Source organism: Prionailurus viverrinus, chromosome B1 (assembly GCF_022837055.1).
Source record: "Prionailurus viverrinus isolate Anna chromosome B1, UM_Priviv_1.0, whole genome shotgun sequence".
Lineage (NCBI taxonomy): Eukaryota > Metazoa > Chordata > Mammalia > Carnivora > Felidae > Prionailurus > Prionailurus viverrinus.
Window position 1 is genome coordinate 167,033,551 of NC_062564.1, and position 20,615 is coordinate 167,054,165.

General features: G+C 38.8%; 1 protein-coding gene across 5 annotated transcripts in view; it reads left to right on the forward strand.

Annotated features, from left to right (window-relative positions):
* LOC125164161 (cytochrome c oxidase subunit 7B2, mitochondrial) overlaps nt 1–20,190 on the forward strand; it is a 166,022-nt gene extending 145,832 nt beyond the window's left edge. For 3 of the 5 annotated variants that reach the window (XM_047856697.1, XM_047856694.1, XM_047856698.1), the window contains one exon: nt 19,792–20,190. In XM_047856697.1, coding sequence (XP_047712653.1) covers nt 19,851–20,090 — 240 coding nt within the window. In that variant the 5' untranslated portion in view covers nt 19,792–19,850 and the 3' untranslated portion in view covers nt 20,091–20,190. Of the gene's footprint in view, nt 1–13,218; nt 13,325–19,791 lie in introns of all 5 variants that reach the window. The other 2 variants (XM_047856695.1, XM_047856696.1) reach the window with 1 other exon arrangement.
* The last annotated feature ends 425 nt before the right edge of the window (nt 20,191–20,615 follow it).

Here is a 20,615-nt window from a genome sequence, read left to right on the forward strand (position 1 = left end):
TTTCCCCATTGAGGATGATGTTAGCTGTGGGCTTTTCATAAATGGCTTTTATGATCTTTAAGTATGTTCCTTCTATCCCGACTTTCTCAAGGGTTTTTATTAAGAAAGGGTGCTGGATTTTGTCGAAGGCCTTTTCTGCATCGATTGACAGGATCATATGGTTCTTCTCTTTTTTTTTTGTTAATGTGATGTATCACGTTGATTGATTTGCGAATGTTGAACCAGCCCTGCATCCCAGGAATGAATCCCACTTGATCATGGTGAATAATTCTTTTTATATGCCGTTGAATTTGATTTGCTAGTATCTTATTGAGAATTTTTGCATCCATATTCATCAGGGATATTGGCCTGTAGTTCTCTTTTTTTACTGGGTCTCTGTCTGGTTTAGGAATCAAAGTAATACTGGCTTCATAGAATGAGTCTGGAAGTTTTCCTTCCCTTTCTATTTCTTGGAATAGCTTGAGAAGGATAGGTATTATCTCTGCTTTAAACGTCTGGTAGAACTCCCCTGGGAAGCCATCTGGTCCTGGACTCTTATTTGTTGGGAGATTTTTGATAACCGATTCAATTTCTTCGCTGGTTATGGGTCTGTTCAAGCTTTCTATTTCCTCCTGATTGAGTTTTGGAAGAGTGTGGGTGTTCAGGAATTTGTCCATTTCTTCCAGGTTGTCCAATTTGTTGGCATATAAGTTTTCATAGTATTCCGTGATAATTGTTTGTATCTCTGAGGGATTGGTTGTAATAATTCCATTTTCATTCATGATTTTATCTATTTGGGTCATCTCCCTTTTCTTTTTGAGAAGCCTGGCTAGAGGTTTGTCAATTTTGTTTATTTTTTCAAAAAACCAACTCTTGGTTTCGTTGATCTGCTCTACAGTTTTTTTAGATTCTATATTGTTTATTTCTGCTCTGATCTTTATTATTTCTCTTCTACTGCTGGGTTTAGGCTGCCTTTGCTGTTCTGCTTCTAGTTCCTTTAGGTGTGCTGTTAGATTTTGTATTTGGGATTTTTCTTGTTTCTTGAGATAGGCCTGGATTGCAATGTATTTTCCTCTCAGGACTGCCTTTGCTGCGTCCCAAAGCATTTGGATTGTTGTATTTTCATTTTCGTTTGTTTCCATATATTTTTTAATTTCTTTTCTAATTGCCTGGTTGACCCACTCATTCGTTAGTAGGGTGTTCTTTAACCTCCATGCTTTTGGAGGTTTTCCAGACTTTTTTCTGTGGTTGATTTCAAGCTTCATAGCATTGTGGTCTGAAAGTAAGCATGGTATAATTTCAATTCTTGTAAACTTATGAAGGGCTGTTTTGTGACCCAGTATATGATCTATCTTGGAGAATGTTCCATGTGCACTCGAGAAGAAAGTATATTCTGTTGCTTTGGGATGCAGAGTTCTAAATATATCTGTCAAGTCCATCTGATCCAATGTCTCATTCAGGGCCCTTGTTTCTTTATTGACCGTGTGTCTAGATGATCTATCCATTTCTGTAAGTGGGTGTTAAAGTCCCCTGCAATTACCACATTCTTATCAATAAGGTTGCTTATGTTTATGAGTAATTGTTTTATATATTTGGGGGCTCCGGTATTCAGCGCATAGACATTTATAATTGTTAGCTCTTCCTGATGGATAGACCCTGTAACTATTATATAATGTCCTTCTTCATCTCTTGTTACAGCCTTTAATTTAAAGTCTAGTTTGTCTGATATAGGTATGGCTACTCCAGCTTTCTTTTGGCTTCCAGTCGCATGATAAATAGTTCTCCATCCCCTCACTCTCAATCTAAAGGTGTCCTCAGGTCTAAAATGAGTCTCTTGTAGACAGCAAATAGATGGGTCTTGTTTTTTTATCCATTCTGATATCCTATGTCTTTTGGTTGGCGCATTTAATCCATTTACATTCAGTGTTATTATAGAAAGATACGGGTTTAGAGTCATTTTGATGTCTGTATGTTTTATGCTTGTAGTGATGTCTCTGGGACTTTGTCTCACAGGGTCCCCCTTAGTATCTCTTGTAGGGCTGGTTTAGTGGTGACAAATTCCTTCAGTTTTTGTTTGTTTGGGAAGACCTTTATCTCTCCTTCTATTCTAAATGACAGACTTGCTGGATAAAGGATTCTTGGCTGCATATTTTTTCTGTCTAGCACCCTGAAAATCTCATGCCAATTCTTTCTGGCCTGCCAAGTTTCAAAAGAGAGATCAGTCACGAGTCTTATAGGTCTCCCTTTATATGTGAGGGCACGTTTACCCCTTGCTGCTTTCAGAATTTTCTCTTTATCCTTGTATTTTGCCAGTTTCACTGTGATATGTCGTGCAGAAGATCGATTCAAGTTACGTCTGAAGGGAGTTCTCTGTGCCTCTTGGATTTCAATGCCTTTTTCCTTCCCCAGTTCAGGGAAGTTCTCAGCTATGATTTCTTCAAGTACCCCTTCAGCACCTTTCCCTCTCTCTTCCTCCTCTGGGATACCAATTATGCGTATATTATTTCTTTTTAGTGTATCACTTAGTTCTCTAATTTTCCCCTCATACTCCTGGATTTTTTTATCTCTCTTTTTCTCAGCTTCCTCTTTTTCCATAACTTTATCTTCTAGTTCACCTATTCTCTCCTCTGCCTCTTCAAGCCAAGCTGTGGTGGTTTCCATTTTGTTATGCATTTCGTTTAAAGCGTTTTTCAGCTCCTCATGACTGTTCCTTAGTCCCTTGATCTCTGTAGCAAGAGATTCTCTGCTGTCCTGTATACTGTTTTCAAGCCCAGCGATTAATTTTATGACTATTATTCTAAATTCACTTTCTGTTATATTATTTAAATCCTTTTTGATCAGCTCATTAGCTGTTGTTATTTCCGGGAGATTCTTCTGAGGGGAATTCTTCCGCTTGGTCATTTTGGATAGTCCCTGGTGTGGTGAGGACCTGCAGGGCACTTCCCCTGTGCTGTGGTGTATACCTGGAGTTGGTGGGCGGGGCCGCAGTCAGACCTGATGTCTGCCCCCAGCCCACCGCTGGGGCCACAGTCAGACTGGTGTGTGCCTTCTCTTCCCCTCTCCTAGGGGAGGGATTCACTGTGGGGTGGTGTGGCTCCTCTGGGCTACTTGCACCCTGCCAGGCTTGTGATGCTGGGGATCTGGCGTATTAGCTGGGGTGGGTAGGCAAGGTGCTCGGGGGCAGGAGGGGCAGGCTTAGATCGCTTCTCCTTAGGTGATCCACTTCAGGAGGGGCCCTGTGGCAGCGGGAGGGAGTCAGATCCGCTGCCGGAGGTTTGGCTCCGCCGAAGCGCAGAGTTGGGTGTTTGCGCGGAGCAAGCAAGTTCCCTGGCAGGAACCGGTTCCCTTTGGGATTTCGGCTGGGGGATGTGCGGGGGAGATGGCGCTGGCGAGCGCTTTTGTTCCCCACCAAACTGAGCTCTGTTGTCAGGGGGCTCAGCAGCTCTCCCTCCCTTTGTCCTCCAGCCTTCCCGCTTTCCGAGCAGAGCTGTTAACTTATGACCTCCCAGATGCTAAGTCGTGTTTGCTGTCGGAACACAGTCCGCCCGGCCCCTCCGCTTTTGCAAGCCAGACTCGGGGGCTCTGCTTGGCCGGCGAGCCGCCCCTCCGCCCCGGCTCCCTCCCGCCAGTCCGTGGAGCGCGCACCGCCTCGCCGCCCTTCCTACCCTCTTCCGTGGGCCTCTTGTCTGCGTTTGGCTCCGGCGACTCTGTTCTGCTAATCCTCTGGCGGTTTTCTGGGTTATTTAGGCAGGTGTAGATGGAATCTAAGTGATCAGCAAGACGTGCGGTGAGCCTAGCGTCCTCCTAAGCCGCCATCTTGAAAAACCTCTGTTGGGAGTTTTTGATTACTGATTCAATTTCATTGCTGGTTATCAGTCTGTGCAAATTTTCTATTTCTTAAGCTTCAGTTTTGGTAGATATGATTTTAGGAATTTATCCATTTCTTCTAGGTTGTCCAATTTGTTGGCATATAGTTTTTCATAATATTCTCTTATAATTGTTCATTTTCCTGTGGTGTTCGTTGTTATTTCTCTATGTTTCTGATTTTATTTTCATCCTCTTTCTCTCTCTCTCTCTCTCTTTTTTCTTTCTTTCTTTCTTTCTTTCTTTCTTTCTTTCTTTTTGATGAGTTGGCTATAGGTTTATCAATTTTATTGATTTCTTTTAAAAAACTAGCTCTTGAGGCACCTTGTTGGCTCATTCAGTAGACCATGAGACTCTTGATCTTGGGGGGTTGTCGGTTCAAGCTCCACATTGGGTGTGGAGCCTACTTAGAAAAAAAAAAGAACCATCTCGTGGTTTCATTAATCTATTCTATTGGGTTTTTGTTTGTTTATTTCTATTTATTTATTTCTAATGTATTTGTTATTACTTCCTTCTTTCTGGTTTGGGATTTTGCTTGTTGCTTTTTTTAGCTCCTTTCAGTATAAGGTTAGGTTGTTTATTTGAGATTTTTCTTGCTTTTTGATGTAGACCTGTATTGATCTAAACTTTCATCTTAGAACTGTTTTGCTTTTTCTCAGAGATTTTGGACCATTGTGTTTTTATTTTAATTTCTGTCCATGAAACTTTTGATTTCTTCTTGATTTCTTGATTGACCCATGCATTGCTTAGTAGCATGTTATTTAAACTCTTCCCAGATTTCTGTGCTCTTCCCAGATTTTTTCTTGTGTTTGATTTCTAGTTTCATAGAGTTGTGGCCAGAAAAATATGACTTCAGTCTTTTAAAAATTTGTTGAGACTTGTTTTGTGGCCAATAAGTGATCTATCCTGGAGAATGTTCCATGTGCACTTAATAAGTGTGTATTCTGCTATTTTAGGGTGGAATGTTCTGAGTATGTCTTTCAGTTAAATCCATTTGGTACAGTGTATCATTCAAAGCCAATATTTCCTTGTTGACTTTCTGTTTTTAATGATCTATTGATGTAACTTGGGTGTTAAAGTCCCCTACTATTATTTTATTACTATCAATTATTTCTTTTATGTTTATGTATTGGGATGCTTCCATGTTGGGTGCGTAAACATTTACAGTTGTTATATCTTCTTGAATTGTCCCCTTTATGATTACAGTGTCCTGCTTTGTATTTCTATACAGTCTTTGGTTTAAAGTCTATTTTGTCTAATACAAGTGTTACCACCCCAGCTTTCTTTTGATATCTATTTGCATGGTAAATATTTCTCTATCCCCTCATTTTCATTTTACAGGTGTCTTGAGGTCTGAAATGAGTTTCCCATGGGCAGATGGGTCTTTTTTTTTTTTTTAATATATTTTGTTACTCTGTATCCTTTTATTGGAGCATTTTGCACATAAATGTTAAAAGCCATTTTGGTATCTGTGTATTTATTGTCATTTTGTTACTTGTTTTGTGGTTGTTTTGTAATTTTTCTTTGATCCTTTCTTCTCTGGGTCTCTTTCATAGTTTGCAGGCTTTTTTTAGTGATACATTTGGATTGCTTCTCCTTTATTCTTTGCATATCTACTACTGTTTGTTGATTTGTGGTAACCATTAGGTTTACATTTAATATCTTCCGCATATAGCAGTTTATATTAAGTTGATCGTCACTTAAGTTTGAAGCCATTCTTTATTCTTCCTGTCTCCACATTTTATGTATATGCTGTCATAATTTACATCCTTTTGTTTTGTGGCTCCTTTGACTGGTTTTTACAGACATAATTCATTTTTACTGCGTTTGTGTTTTCTACTTTTCATACTCTTACTTATGGTCGTCTTTCCTTTCTACTCAAAAAGTCCCCTTAAACATTTCTTGTAAGGCTGGTTTAGTGGTCATGAACCTCTTTAGCTTTTGTTGCCCGAGAAACTCTACCTCTTCTTCTATTCTGAATGATAGCCTTGCTGGATAGAGTATTCTTGGCTGCAGATTTTTTTTTTAATTTTTTAATGTTTATTTTTGATATAGAGAGAGACAGAGCATGAGTGGGGGAGGGGCAGAGAGAGAGGGAGACAGAATCTGAAGCAGACTCCAGGCTCTGAGCTGTCAACACAGAGCCCAACACAGTGCTTGAACTCACGAACTGCGAGATCATGACCTGAGCTGAAGTAGAACACTTAACCGACTGAGCTACCCAGGTGCCCCCAGATTTTTTTCTGTTAGCACTTTGGATATATCATGCCACTCCCTTCTGGTCTTCAAAGTTCCTGCTGAAAAGTCCTCTAATAGCTTTATAGGATTTTCCTTCTATGAAGCTGTGTTCTTTTCTCTTCTTGCTTTTAAAATTATCTCTTTATCACTACTTTCTGCCTTTTAATTACCGTGTCTTGGCTTGGGCCTCATTGGGTTGATATTGTTGGGGGATCTCCATGCCTCTTGGATCTGGTATCTGTTTCCTTCCTCAGATTAGGGAAGGTTTCAGCTGTTATTTCTTCAAATAAATTTTCTGCCTTTTCTCTCTCTTTTTCTTCTGAGATCCTTATAATACGAATGTTATTATGCTTGATGGAGTCGCTGAATTCTGTATGTCTATTCTCATTTTATATAATTTTGTTTCCTCTCACCACTCAGCTTGATTACTTGTCCATCACTGTTTCATTCCTCTGCTTTCTGTAGCCTGCTATTTATTCCATCTCGTATAGTTTTAATTTCATTTATTATGTTCTTCATCTCTGATTGGTTCTGTTTTATCTATCTTACTGATGTCCTTCACTCTTTTCTCAAGTCCAGTGAGTATATTTATGGTCTGTACTTTAAATTCTCTATTAGGCATATCACTTATATCCTTTTTGCTTAGGTCTCTTGCTATGGTTTTGTCCTGTTCTTTCATTTGGGACACATTCCTCTGTCTCCCCATGTTGTCTAACTCTCTGTGTCTGTTTCTGTGTATTAGGAAGTCAGGTATGTCTCCTGTTCCTGAAAGCAATGGCCTTATGAAGAAGAGGTCCCACAGTGCCCTGCAGTGCAGTATGTCCCCTATTACCCAGAACCTGGCATTTCAGGAGGTGTCTCTTAAATGTATTTTGTGTGCCCTGCTGTTGTGTCCTGGCCACTTTTTCCTTTAGTCCAATCATGTGCAGAGGCTTTCTTTGTAGTATTTGTTCCCTGGCTGGAGTGAGGCGTGCAGTTTTAACAAGGTGTTCAGCATTGGTCTGCTTGTGAAATGAGACCTGCAGCTGCAGTTGTAGGTGGAGCTGCATGTGGGCAGTGAAGGGTTGGGGGGTAGTGTGCAGTTTTGACAAGGTGTTCCTCAGGCTTCCACAGGGCCCTGCCACTGCTGCTGCTCCTGCTGCTACTGGCATTAAGACCCCACAAAGCACGCTACTTGAGAGATGCAGTGTTGGCAAGGTTTGTGCTGGTCTTCTGGGGAGGGGGACTGCAGCTCCAGGACTGAGGCACCTATGACTGGAAAGGGCAGATCTGCCAAAACTGGGGAGTCAGGCTTGGTGTGGGAAAATTAGGTAATGAATGTCTGCTGTTGCTGTAGCAGGCAGCGTGTGTTTATGCTGTCTACTGAGGGACTGGTAGAGAAATGGCTCCTGCCAGCTCCTTTGTTCTTGAAGGGGTCTTCCTGTGATCCCTGCCTCTATAGGAGAGGCCCAGAGATGAGTAAATAGCTTTCCCTCCAGTATGCCCTGGACATTTTTCAAACTGCTGCTTCTATACTGTGTCTCCCAGTATAGAACAAAACAGCTGTTTTGTCATGCTGTTTCTTTAAGGGTGGGGATTCAGCTTCCTATTGCCCTTGGGGCTCTCCCAGAACAAAACCACTGATTTTTAAAATTCCAGGCTTTAGGTCCCACTGGTTGTAAGAACTCCGTAAATCCAGTCTTTCTTACTTTCAAAGCCAAATGTTTTATGGGGATATGTCTTTGGGATCCCCAGTGTGACCGTCTCTTTCTTGCCCTTCTCCACACTCGTGGCTCCTCCCTCCTCTGGACTACTGAGGTCCATTTTTTTCCCCACAGCATCTCCATCCTGCCTACACTCTTAATTGTGGCCTCTTCTCTACCTTTATTTGTGGAGTTTGTTCTGCCAGTCTTTAGGTGGTTTTCTGGGTTATTTACCAGAAATAATATTTAAACTACCTAATTTGATGTGAGTGTTTTCTTGTTGTATCCATGGGACAGGGTGAGCTCAAGGTCCTGTTACTCCATCATCTTTCCAGCCTCCCTTGATCTCTTTATGCTTGGGGCAATATCCTTCCATACATTCTCACACTGAGTACAGTTCACACAGTTCACACAAAACTGATGTTTTGGCTTAAAGTGGTTGTTGTTGTTATGGGGCTATTTTTTCAGTCAAATAAATGAATGTTTTATATGGGGAATTCCTGGCATTATCTACCTGCTGGGTGTATGTTTTACCACTATTTTAGACTTTGCCAGTATTTTGACAGTTACCATTTGCAGGCTGTTAGATTACACGTGGCATTTTAGAGGAGTACCTTCATAACCTAGCTTCTGTTCAGTCCTTCATGAAGCATGGCTACTATTCATTTCCCAATATTAATCCCAAAATTTTCTTAGTTATTCTCTGTGGCTCTTTAAATTATAAAGTTATAGGGGATCCTGCAACATCATGAACTCAGAAGAAAATGCAGGAAATGGCTCCACCTTTGTTCAGATATTACTAATTCTGAACAAAATTAGATTCTAACTATCTTAACTCTGATTATTTTGTGTCTACTCAGTCTTATAAATTGCCTACATTTATTTTTAAGGAAGTCTTCCAAGCTTACTGCTATTATTTCTTAGTAACATTAAAAGCAAGTTTTTATAGTGATTATAATATGAGGTTCAATCAAGATGAAAATGTATTATAGAATAGGCAAAAAGCCAGAAGTTTTATTTCAATATGATGCTTATGTGCCACTGTTACATGTGCTGCTGTTTTGAGCTTGACATTAAAAAAGACTGTCTTGATTTACATATGTTTTAACTTGAAGGTCTCCATCAAAGGAGAAGTATTTGAAAACTAAATTTTAGCATTGATAGTTGGAGAAAAGGCCTTAGTAAGTGTCTCCATTCCCATTCTTTGTGTCTGGTTGAGTGTATTTGAGAACTTAACTCATCCACCATTATTAATCCAGGAAGCTCCTCATGAATCTGGATGAGAAAGGTACCTTTCATTTTTGATGACATAGCATCCTGATCATATCTGTTATAACACTTTTCATATTGAAACCTTATGATTATCTGTCTCTTCCAATAACTGAGCATTCCTGAAAGAATGGGCCGTTCTTATCCATTTTTGTAACTCCAGTGTTGAGCAGGCTGTAGTCACATAAGAGGAGCTCAGTGTAAGCATGCTTAAGCAATAAAATAATCTCAGTATTATTTAGGGTTTCTAGAGGATCTTTTCATTATGCAAAAAAACTTTAGAGGGCAACTTTCAGTTATAGAAATAAATAGAAGAGTATGTATGGGCTCATTCTCACACAGTTGTAATTGCCCATAACACTGACTCCTCTGGGCCTGTGCAGCACATTTATTTGAAGCTTTTGACACAGAAACAAAATTTTGGAGATAGAACAAACTGTAGAGAAGCTAATTCCTGGTCCCTGTCATTTGATGAATAAATCTCTGGGTTTTTACCTCTACCCCCAATGGACCTTTGATTTGATCAAAATTTTCTTCCATTATAGTGGACTTTTTCTCTCTCTCTCATTTTAGTATGCATTCTACCTTCCTCTTTTAACAGCATTCCATTGCTTTTAGGAAGCCATCCATCTTCCATTCTCAGTCAATGTTCTTATTCTAAGGAGGGCAAAGGATTCAGGTCCCTCACCTATTTCTATACTTAGATCTTTGTGCCTTTTTCTCAGAATTAGCTTGCATTAGAAAAACACATACATGAGTTTGGTTCTCCACCTTTCTTTCAAATAGAATATAAGTCTAAGAAAGGCATAGTTAGAGCTATGTATTTACTATCTGCCCCCCATACTCTTATTTCTACCCATGTTCTTCCTTAACTATGTTTATAATATCAAGTCATGAATGTCCAGTGACCAATTACTGAAGACATTAAAGGACAATTTAAAGTGATGTCTGTGTCTTTAGATCTTATGATTTGGATTTGACAAATGTGATAAAATACATTATGTAAACAAACCCACAATTTCATCATCAGCAATGGTTGTAAGCCATATAAATGGCTTGCGTAATCAAAATTATGGCCTGTTTGTGTAGAAATCTTATTTTCCAATTAACAAATGTTCAAATGGTTAAATTATACTAATTTAAGAGTGCCATTTTTAGTCTGTGACATTTTAGACTCCATTAGATTAATGAAAGAGAAGCTGAAAGTAACCTCTTTGAAAATAGAATTCTAACTTGGAAGTCTTAGACTTTCAAAACAAGAATCTGTGTTCTGAATTTCTGTTGCATGTGTTTAGATGGGTAACCTCCTCTTTTTTAGTGTCCTTCCCTCAGGAACTTAAGAACTAAAATGAAATATCAGCTCACTAAAGCAGAATCCCTGCCCCAAGGTTTGGCAAAGTGCATCCTGTCTCACTGTTTCTTCTGAGGCATTTACAAGAAAGAAGAAAAAAAATCAGTTTACTAGAGTCAGCCCCTCTGGCCAAAGTCTTTCTCACTTCCAAATAATGGAGCCTAAGTGGAAGAACAAAAGAAGAACAAAAGAACAACATCTTGTTAAAAGTTTTCAAAATTATATGAAAGTGAAAAGAAAAAAAAAAGTATACTAAAAGAGAGAATGGGCCTGGAAAAACAACTTGGAGGGTTATCATAGTTACTACTTCAGGGCTGTGAAGTGCTCTTCTCATCAAATGGAATTTCTCTGCAAATGCTTCATAAGTTTCCCAGATGATGACAAGAACAAAAGCCTTACTCATAAAGGTTTTATTTACAGATGTATTTGAGCAGAGTTTAGGAGGGCAGAGATAGTCTAAATCGGAAATAAAAAAATCTGGAGATTTCAGAAACATGGAAGAAAGGATTATTTTGCAGCACTAAATGTTCCAATCTGAATTTGGGATTTGATCAAAATTAACCTCTGGAGTAGAACCTTACTGGCCTGATTTCAGGTTAGAAATCAAAGACAGTTTGCGTGAAAAATGGAAGCATTCAGTTAAATGCGTCTTTCAGATTTCAAATGTCTTTGATATCTAAAAGTTAAAATTTAAAATTTTATCAGTGACATATTTAGATTTATCAGTGACATATTTAGATTAAATGCAGGGATGGCTTGTACAGTTGCATTTCAGTATTTAAATGGAAGTTTCAGATGATGCGATGAGGGGTTGTTGATGTAATTCTAATGGCCACTGTAGAATCATGCTATCTTTCTATTCATAGAGCATTTAATGAATAAAGGTAGATGTGGAGAGGAGGGAAATATCTGCACAAATATTAAAACTGCAGAAATAGAATCACATAATGAAGGCTAGCGTTAATTACTCCTATGAGTGTTGTTAAGACATCCTGAGCTTAACACACACTCTAAACTCCTTCAGTCATATGTTAAAAGTCCCCACTAAAAAGTGATTTTGTTGTGAAATTTCCTTCTGGAACTATGAAACTATTGGAAATGAGTACAATGATGTAACAGCATTGAGAGCACAGAGACATTCGTTGGTGTTCCCTAAAGTATGTTCTGAAAAACACTAATACAGAGATACGCTCCGGGGGGTGGGGGGGGGGTTGGGGAGCATGGCATGTTCTGCTAAGTTTGGAGAGTCCCACATGCCATTCCTCTCAGAGAATAGCCGTGTATGTTAGCACAATACAGGTTTAGAAAATACTTGAAAAAAAAGAGTTTCACTTTATTACCTGTGTATTTCCTAAACTTAGATGACTTTGAAGCTCTTTTTAAAAGTAACACCTACTAACATCAAACAGAACTAGTAAAATAGGCACATCTTTTGGGAAATACTGATAATAAGGTTACTTTATGATTGAAATCAGTGTCAAGCTAGTAAAGCTAAGAGATAAATGATGTATTCCAGTCACTGGAATGGAATATTTTTCTTTTGAAGTTAAAAAATTAATTCCCACACTCTATACATCAAGTTCTGAGATTTCCAGTGGCATGAGATAGCTCCTCAGAGGCTGTCATCATTAGGTGCCTGTGCCAAAGAATTGTGTTCTGGCTCTGCAAAGCTGAGGATTAGATACAGAAATATGACTATAGAAAGAAGAGATTGGCATATGCTGAGACCTTAATTGCGTGAACTGTCCAAGTTCAAGTCCTTATCATTACTCATTGAACATTTGCAGTATTCTTCTGTAAATCCTTCCCCATACTTGTACCAGAGTAATGTCTAAACTGCAAATCTGACTGTGTAACTCACACCCCTCATGTCTCTCAGTGACTCCATATCATTTTCTGTACAAAATTTTCAAAGTTTCTAGAATTTATTATAACCATGATATTCTTATTTTCCAAGATTAAGTGGAAGAAATGCTGTGCATTTATCCAGATGTTTTGACTTGCTGTATCCACTGAAATAGCCTCTTCTAGAAGGACCTGACTATACAGCAGTCTATGAACTATGGAATGCAGTTAATATAAAATCTTTTTTTTTTTAATTTATTTATTTAGTTTGAGAGAGAGAGAGCATGCCTGCGCAGAGGAAAGGGGCAGAGAAAGAAGGCGAGGGAGAGAATCCCAAGCCGGCTCCACATTGTTAGCATGGAACCCGATGTGGGGCTCGAATTAATCAACCATAAGATCATGACCTGAGCTGAAGTCAGACACTTAACCGACTCAGCCACCCAGGCATGCCAGTATAAAATATTTTGAGAGTAACCACAGAAGCCCTTTAACACTTAATTATATTACCTAAAATAACAAGGTCACCTATTTCTAGTCTTTGAAATGGATTGAAATGTAAAATTAACATGGACACGTGGACATCCACTTTGAGGAAATTTGCTGGGCCTACCAAAGTTTAATAGGAAACAAAATAAGAATTATTGCACAATCATGCCACTGACTCGGGGTGTGGCATGGAGAAAAGCCCTCAGTCTCTCTGTTACTGTTGCATTCTCTTACATATAGCTGTCAGAAAGGGTGGAGATGAGTATAGTTGAAAGCACTTTGTGATTAAAAATATATATATTGGGTACTTAATGGGTGAATCACATTAATGTGATCAGGTCCATAAAAGAAACTGTCTGAATGAGCACTATGACTATTCTCAGGATGGACTTTATTGAATACTTCTAGCATTCTAAATAGGATAGAATTGGTCTGTTTATTTAGATTTTGACTGTGAATAGAATTTGAAGGAGACTACATACTTTATATCCCTTCCTTTTTCAGGCAACATTTGCCATTTGAGGACATGAACTCACAAGTTGTCCACTCTGTTACTTTTCCCTCCTGACATAACCGCTCAGTACTGTGATCCGCCTTTTTATTTGTTCAGGTAACATCCATTTATGTAACTTTTTAGGCTTAATGAAGTGACATAAAACACAGCCTTAAGCAAATGGTTGTACCGGCCATCAATTCAGTGACTCAGGAGATGATGCCATTACATATGAAATAGAATCGTTGTTTGGCATTTCTACCAGCAGCATCACTGCTTGCAGGGCTTCCATACTTCTTAAGGAGTCGTGATGGGAGACGCTTTGCACTGTGTACCCTTAATCCTTCCCTGAGCAGCATAGTCTTCTGAGAAATACATCTATGAACAGAAGGCACCACAGGTTATGTGCATTTTCATTTCAAGAGGATTGCCTTTTTTATCGTTTCTTATCGTGTGTCAATATTCTGACGCTGTAAAAAAGAATAAAAATAAAAGCAGGTGGAAATGAAGGAGTTACAATTGAGTAATGTCGTCTAGGAGCATCAGCTTTGAAAATACCATTCACTATACAGCATTACTAGTACTTTTCATGTTTTTAAATGCTGCCAAATGTCCTCTGTTGACTAACTTATTCCCAAGGGCTCCCTATCAGTGAGGTCACTCAGGTGCTGCTTTTTAAATTACCATGGTGGTGATTCAATTACTACTCTACTCCTCCAGTGGCCTAAAAGAATAAATGGTCTTCCTAAAATGTTTTTCTCTTTGGAAAGGTCTAGTGTGTTAGGGCTGGATAGGACCTTAGAGATCATCTAATTCAGTGTTCCATAAACTTGTCTGATGACAAGACTTCTGAGAACTTGCTTAAAAAAATATAGATTCTCCGGCTATTCCCCTGTATGCTCTGTTAGTCTAGGAATGTACATTTTGTAACAAAGATTCCAGATGACTCTTAGTATTAGGCAGGTTGGGAAAAGCCAAATTAGTCCCACTTTTTTCTTTTATTTTATAGACGAGCAAGCAGATGCCCACGTAGACTAAGTGATTCCTCTAAGTTGTATACTGCACAACATTTTAAAAATTGAGATTAGTTTGAGAAAAAATGTTGGTAGGCAACCTTTATGCAGGCCATGGCAGGGAATGGGAGTATGTTTTTTCTTAGAATTTAAGCTTCTGTATTGAATAGAACATTAGAAGATTAGAACATTTAGAAGATTATGGGAGAAGTGATAGGAGACACTTTGTTCTGAACACAACAGTGGTTCTTAACTGGTGATGATTTTACTCTCTAAGTGACATTCGTCAATGTCAGGAGGTACATTTGTGGTGTCACGAATGAGGGGAGGAAGATACTACTTACCGGTATGTTGTATACAGAGGCAAGGATGCTACTAAACACGCTGCAGTGCAAGAGTATCTTCCCCAACAAGAAAGAATTACTTGGCCCAAAATGTCAGTAGTGCCCAGGTTGGGAAACCTTGGTATTCACTCAATCCCATCTTGAGCGCCATCTCTCTGTGAGATACTTACTAGTAATATTTAGGCACATTTGAGAAATAGGACACAGTTTCTCATTTTCTTCCTAAAGTTAGATAGAAAACCTTAATATCAAAACTAAGCAGGACATTTATTGGTCTGTGTTATGCTTCCACTTAGACTGGATGAAGTTGATATTTTTTCCTCAAAACTGTACAGTAAATCCTTTTAGGAGCCTCCCTCCTTCTACTCAGGTATCTCGACCTCCCTGTTCCTAGAGTACCTCAAGTATGTCTGATTTGACCTTGCTGCATTCTGTACCTAGATCACTCACACTCTAATTCTCTGGGGTCAGCTACAAGCTACAGTGTCAATGTCTGTTGATTTTTAACAGAAATAGAATTTGGGGCCAGATTCTTAAACCAGAGGCTAAGTGAAGGAACTTAGTCAGTTTACTTAGAATAACTTATTTTCCACATCAGACTGATTGTTTTCCCAGTATTTCTCAATTCTAGTTTCTTTCCATCTCTGTTATCAGTAGTTAATTCAGACCCTCATCATCGTTTTCATGAGCCATTGAAATAAACACTTAACTTTGAAATAACCTGTTACCTTTTCTGCCGCTTTCCCATCTTCATACCCATTCTCCACCTCACAGTTATCTTTGTAAAGTGCTTCCCTTCCCCCAGATTTTCCCCCTCTTGTAGGTGGTTTCTCCTCACCTGTGAGAATGTTTCTCAAACTTGGATTACATATGGAATCTTTTTAAAGGGGAAACAAATTTCTTTCATATTACTTGTACCCTCTTCAATTATTTTATTTTAAAATCACTTATACATGTATAAACATAAAACCAAATTTGTCCTCTTTAATACAGCTATGAAACCAAAATATTTTCAAATTAAGAATGAACCAAACCATGCAATAAAGAAAATTCAAAATTACAATATTATTTCAGTATGACCATTAATTAATATTGTCCAGAATCTGTAGCGGTGCTTGCTGTGGCCATAGTTCTTTTATTTTCAGATGACTGTACCATATAGTGAGCTGTGGCGTAGCTTGCTTTGTCTAATTCTTCATTTTTTCCCTGGTGTGAACACATACTTAAATATAAAATCTGCCTCCATTCTTTTCACATTAGCCCAGGATAAACAAATGTAAACGGTGCAAGCAAATTTGCAGAGCAAAGATAAACACAGGAACCAAAAATTGATAAGCCACATCATCTAGGTCTCATACTATTGTCTTACATTTCTTTAAATTATGAAAGTAAAAATACAGAACACAGAACTAAGAATTGTCATTGTTAACTCACAGTTAACTCACAGTGTGAGTTTGCACACTGATTTCTCAACCGTGAGAAACACTGATCTATAGAATTGAGTCCAGATGTCATAGCCGGGCATATAAAGTCCTCATTGTACTGCTGTTCTTTCCTCAGCCCTCCAGGCTCATCTGCAGGCATTTACTTCACTTACTACCTGGTGTTACTGAGCTCACCAGATTGCCCTGTCTGCATACTATTTCGCCCCTCTCTGCTTTTACTTTTGCTAATGTATCTACACCCCACACTCCAGCTTTGTTTTTTATATCTTTTTTCTTAAATTTATTTATTTACTTTGAGAGCGAGAGAGCAAGAGAGTGTGCCAGAGCAGGGGAGGGGCAGAAAGATAGGGACAGAGAGGATCCCCAGCAGGCTCCATGCTGTCGCGCACAGCCGGATGCGGGGCCTGATCTCACAAACCTGGTGAGGTCATGACCTGAGCCTGAAACTGAGAGTTGGACACTTACCTGACTGAGTCACCCAGGCGCCCCTGTTTTTTATGTATTCATCATTCTTCAAGATCTAGCCTAGGTGTCATTTCCTCTAAAACCGTTTCTAGAACTCCAGGTTGAAATGTAACTCCTCCTGTGGACCAAGGACATTCTGTGTTCATCTCTAGCGTGTCTCTTCCTTGTGACAGTGACTGTTCATTCCCTTACTCTCCTATAAGCTTCTTGAGAGTAGGCATGGTACCCTGGCACCCAGCCCAAATCCTGACACACCGATAGTCACTCAGTAAATATAGTAAAGGGAAGCAAACCGTTTTCAATTAAAGGGTCATCTCTAGTAACCACATTGGGGTTTTTTGTTTGTTTGTTTCCAATATTCAGAATTGGATATACTTTCAGAAAACATGACAGTTGAAAAACGTACCAGATTTAGAATCAGAGGACTTGAATTCATGTCTTGAATTCGTTTGTTCTCATGTATAAAATGGAGATAAATATCACCATTGCAGCACTGTTTTTACAAATGTGCAAAATTCTGGGACAATGTCTGGCAAACAGGCATATATCCATTAAATATTGGTTTCCTTACTATATTACTGCTTTGCTTCTTTTTATGGCCTTTAGTGATTTGAAATTATTTTTGTTACCACTGAAGCTTCAAATATATATACTGCCTTATTGCACTTAGATTGAAGTCTAGTATCAGTTATTTTTCCTAAAGTGAGTTTCAGCATTGCTGTATAAAATAGATGACACGATCAGTTTTTCCTTTTTATCCTCATAGAATACTTCATTCTCTTTAACTATTTATATTTATTCAGAATGTATTTTTCTTTTATTGCCACAGGCATGAGAGAACCTCTGCTTTGTTCTTATTACCTAGAGAAATCTGTCTTCTTCCATCTCTTTGTAGTCCATTTTCATCAGAAAGCATCTACTTTGAGAAGTATTTTCTTTACCTGCATTACATTATTGAATTTCTTTTTTTTTTATGATTTCATATGGATATTAGACCCTATAGCTTCAATTCTTTGGTAATAGGCTTAGGACTCTTGATAACATGAAATTTATCATAAAAATAAGTTATGTAGAGTTGAACAATATGGAAAATTTTTCTAATCCATGGGTTTGCAGCTCTTAACATGCATTTTTTAAGCAAAAAATAGATAAACGTAGATATGAAAGCAACCGAGACAGATGCCGCTGATGCTGACAAGGAAAAACAAAAAAGGAATGAAAGACTGCAGTTTGTTTATTACAGTATGAAATGCCAACTACAAACTACAGGAGTTCCTAAAAGGAAATCTTAACAGTGGATACTTACTAGTACAAGAAAATTCAGGCTAGATGGAAAAGAAAAGCTTCACAGATATGGGAATAACCAAAGGATGAATTAAACTACAAAGGGATGTGATCAGTGTCACTAGAGACAAAGTATCTGAGTTTCAACTTAATATCTTGAAGATAGGAATAATGAAATCAGTTTGTCATAAACTAGCAGGAATACATGAATGACCTACAAGAAATCCGTTATCGCAATTATTCTCTGGTTTTGTGCCATCCTATGTGGCACAAGTATTTTTGTATTGAATTAAGGCTGCACCTGTCATACCCTGACCCTTTTCACCTTCAGCCTACTTTCTGAATTCAATTCAAATTAAAACTTTAGTGCCTTTTGGTGGAGAGATTCGTGACTAACAGGAAAAGAAAAAAAAAAAAAACAACTGAGTATTTGGGACCTCAGAAGAAAGGCATTTGGTTCTCTTTTTGTCCCCTTCATCACAGTCATGAAGAGTACCACTTTACCATCTGGTAGGAAATAAAAGAGAACCTTAGGGTCTTGTTTTCTAAGTTGGGAATCAAGTCATTTGAGTTGGCAAATCTCAGTGAACAGTTACAAGTTTACAAGTACTGACCTCAGGCATTTTTGTGTCCATGTTGCCTGCATTTGGACCGCAGTTAACATACGTCATTGCTAGAGACGGAGCACTGTTTGACAGCTTGCACAAAGAAGAGAAATCGACAGAACTCCACGTTTCTGCTTCCAGATCTCTTGTTCAATATAGCTATCTGTTTAAAAAGTAAAATTATTAGGGCTATTATGACATGTTCATCTGATTTCATGATTTTTTGACTTGTGCAGGGCAGGAGTTACAGGTAGAGAAGGGGGAGATGAGGAAGGAGGTTAAAAGGGGAAGAAAAGGAGCAGCATGAGGAAGAGGTATGACATACTCTGTGAATGCCTTGTAATTCTGACTGAAACCTGAGTTTTGGTATCACTGGACTAGTGGGACATGTTGTGAATTGTCATTTTGTCAGTCATGCTGATTAGTTTGGAGTCTTTCTAGGGAGCAAGTCCTTAGCTGTTTGTGAAGAATAGAGAAGATAACACTGTGTGCTTACTTTTGTTGTTGTTAGGGACTATCACATGTAATATTCATGTTACCGAACCCAAGTTCAGCTGCCCATTACCTGGAAGATCACCACTCAAGAGACAAGTTTTGTTTGGAAAGGAATTTGAACTTTATTCAGGAAGCCAGCAACCTAAGGAGAAGGTAGACTCTTGTCCAAAAGCCAACTCAAAGGTTTCTGCCTGGCCCGAGGGCGTTTAAAGACATTTAGGGTAGTTAATCAGCAAAGGGAGTGCAGTGGCCTGCAACATTTCTTGATTACATGCAGACTCGATGATGCCAGCTATAAAAGTTATCTCGGTGAGAGAGTGTTGTGCAAGGGGGTCCAATTCTTATTTCGTGATGTGCCAGAGTACTCTATTCTTTCTGCAAAGGAGGTCAAGGTCTACAGATGCACAAAGCGAGGTGGTAAAGTCATATGTGTGATTTAAAAAAGAAAAACATTTTGCTAAAGAACTGCTGGGCTAATCAGAAGGCCGAAGCGGCTTCAGACAGACTTGTTGTTTTCTATGGCCTAGGAAAATTCTGTTCCTTCACTCCTTAAGGCCAGTGGTCTGCAAATCTCAAAGAAAGTGAATTAGTTATGTTATAGATCAAGGACCCTGAGGTCAACAGGTAAGGAGTGTGTTAACTTGAAGCAGGTTAACCTTTAAGACCAGCCAGAGTGCTGTTCCACTCACAGCACCCTTTTTGGAGGTAGACATTATTGTCTCCATTTGCCATTGAAGAGATTAAAGCAATGAGAGGTTGAGTAACTGCCCAGGTTCATACAGCTAATCTGTAGTAGAGCTGAGACTCAAATCCAGACATCATGTTATCAAAGCTACATGACTGGTCACTCCGTAAGGAGTAGTGGGAGTAAAATATTCTGAGGAGGGAACTGAATGTAGATCAGATGTCATTGCTCATCTTTTGTTTTCCCAGGTCTCTTTGCAAGGAAGTAGACCAGCAGCTGCAATCAGCTGCAGTCCTATCACACCTTCATGATGTTTCTCTTGACCAGAAATGCACTAAGAAGGTTCAAGATTCGAAGCATTCAACAAATTAGACAAAGCCATGAAAAACACTCACCAGATTTTCATGACAAATATGGTAATATTGTGCTGGCCAGTGGAAGTGCTTTCTGTGTTGTCGCATGGGTGTTTACAGCCACACAGATTGGAATAGAATGGAACCTGTCTCCTGTTGGCAGAGTCACCCCAGAAGAGTGGAATGATAAATAACCATCCAAGTTACTGTAATACAAAATTGTTCCCAAGTCGACTTGTTGTTTAAGCACTCTGCTTCTCATTAAAATATAGCATAATTAAAGAAATAAAATGCATTTGAAACCTTCAAAAAGTCATTGAAAATCATCATTATAGTGCCTAGAAGCAAGGTAGCAGCAGTCGGTATAGATTATAGGAAGTTATGAATAATAAATACTTGAAAGTGGAATTAATAAAGCATATATTCTTCTGGCTTAATGATTTACACTAGGTATCCTTCAGTGGATATACGCACATATGTATCTTACAAATTAGTTTAATTATTTGGCAAATTCTGTTGAATCTTCCTTGAAAACATATTCATAATCTGACCATTTTTCACATCCTTCATCTTTCCCACCATGATCCGAACCACCATACTCTCACTGGGGTTATTAGAAAAACTTCCTAGCCAGTCTCATAGCTTCTACACATGATGGCCCCTGCCAAACCTGCACCATTTACCCCACCACACGCAGTATTTTTAACACAGCAGACACA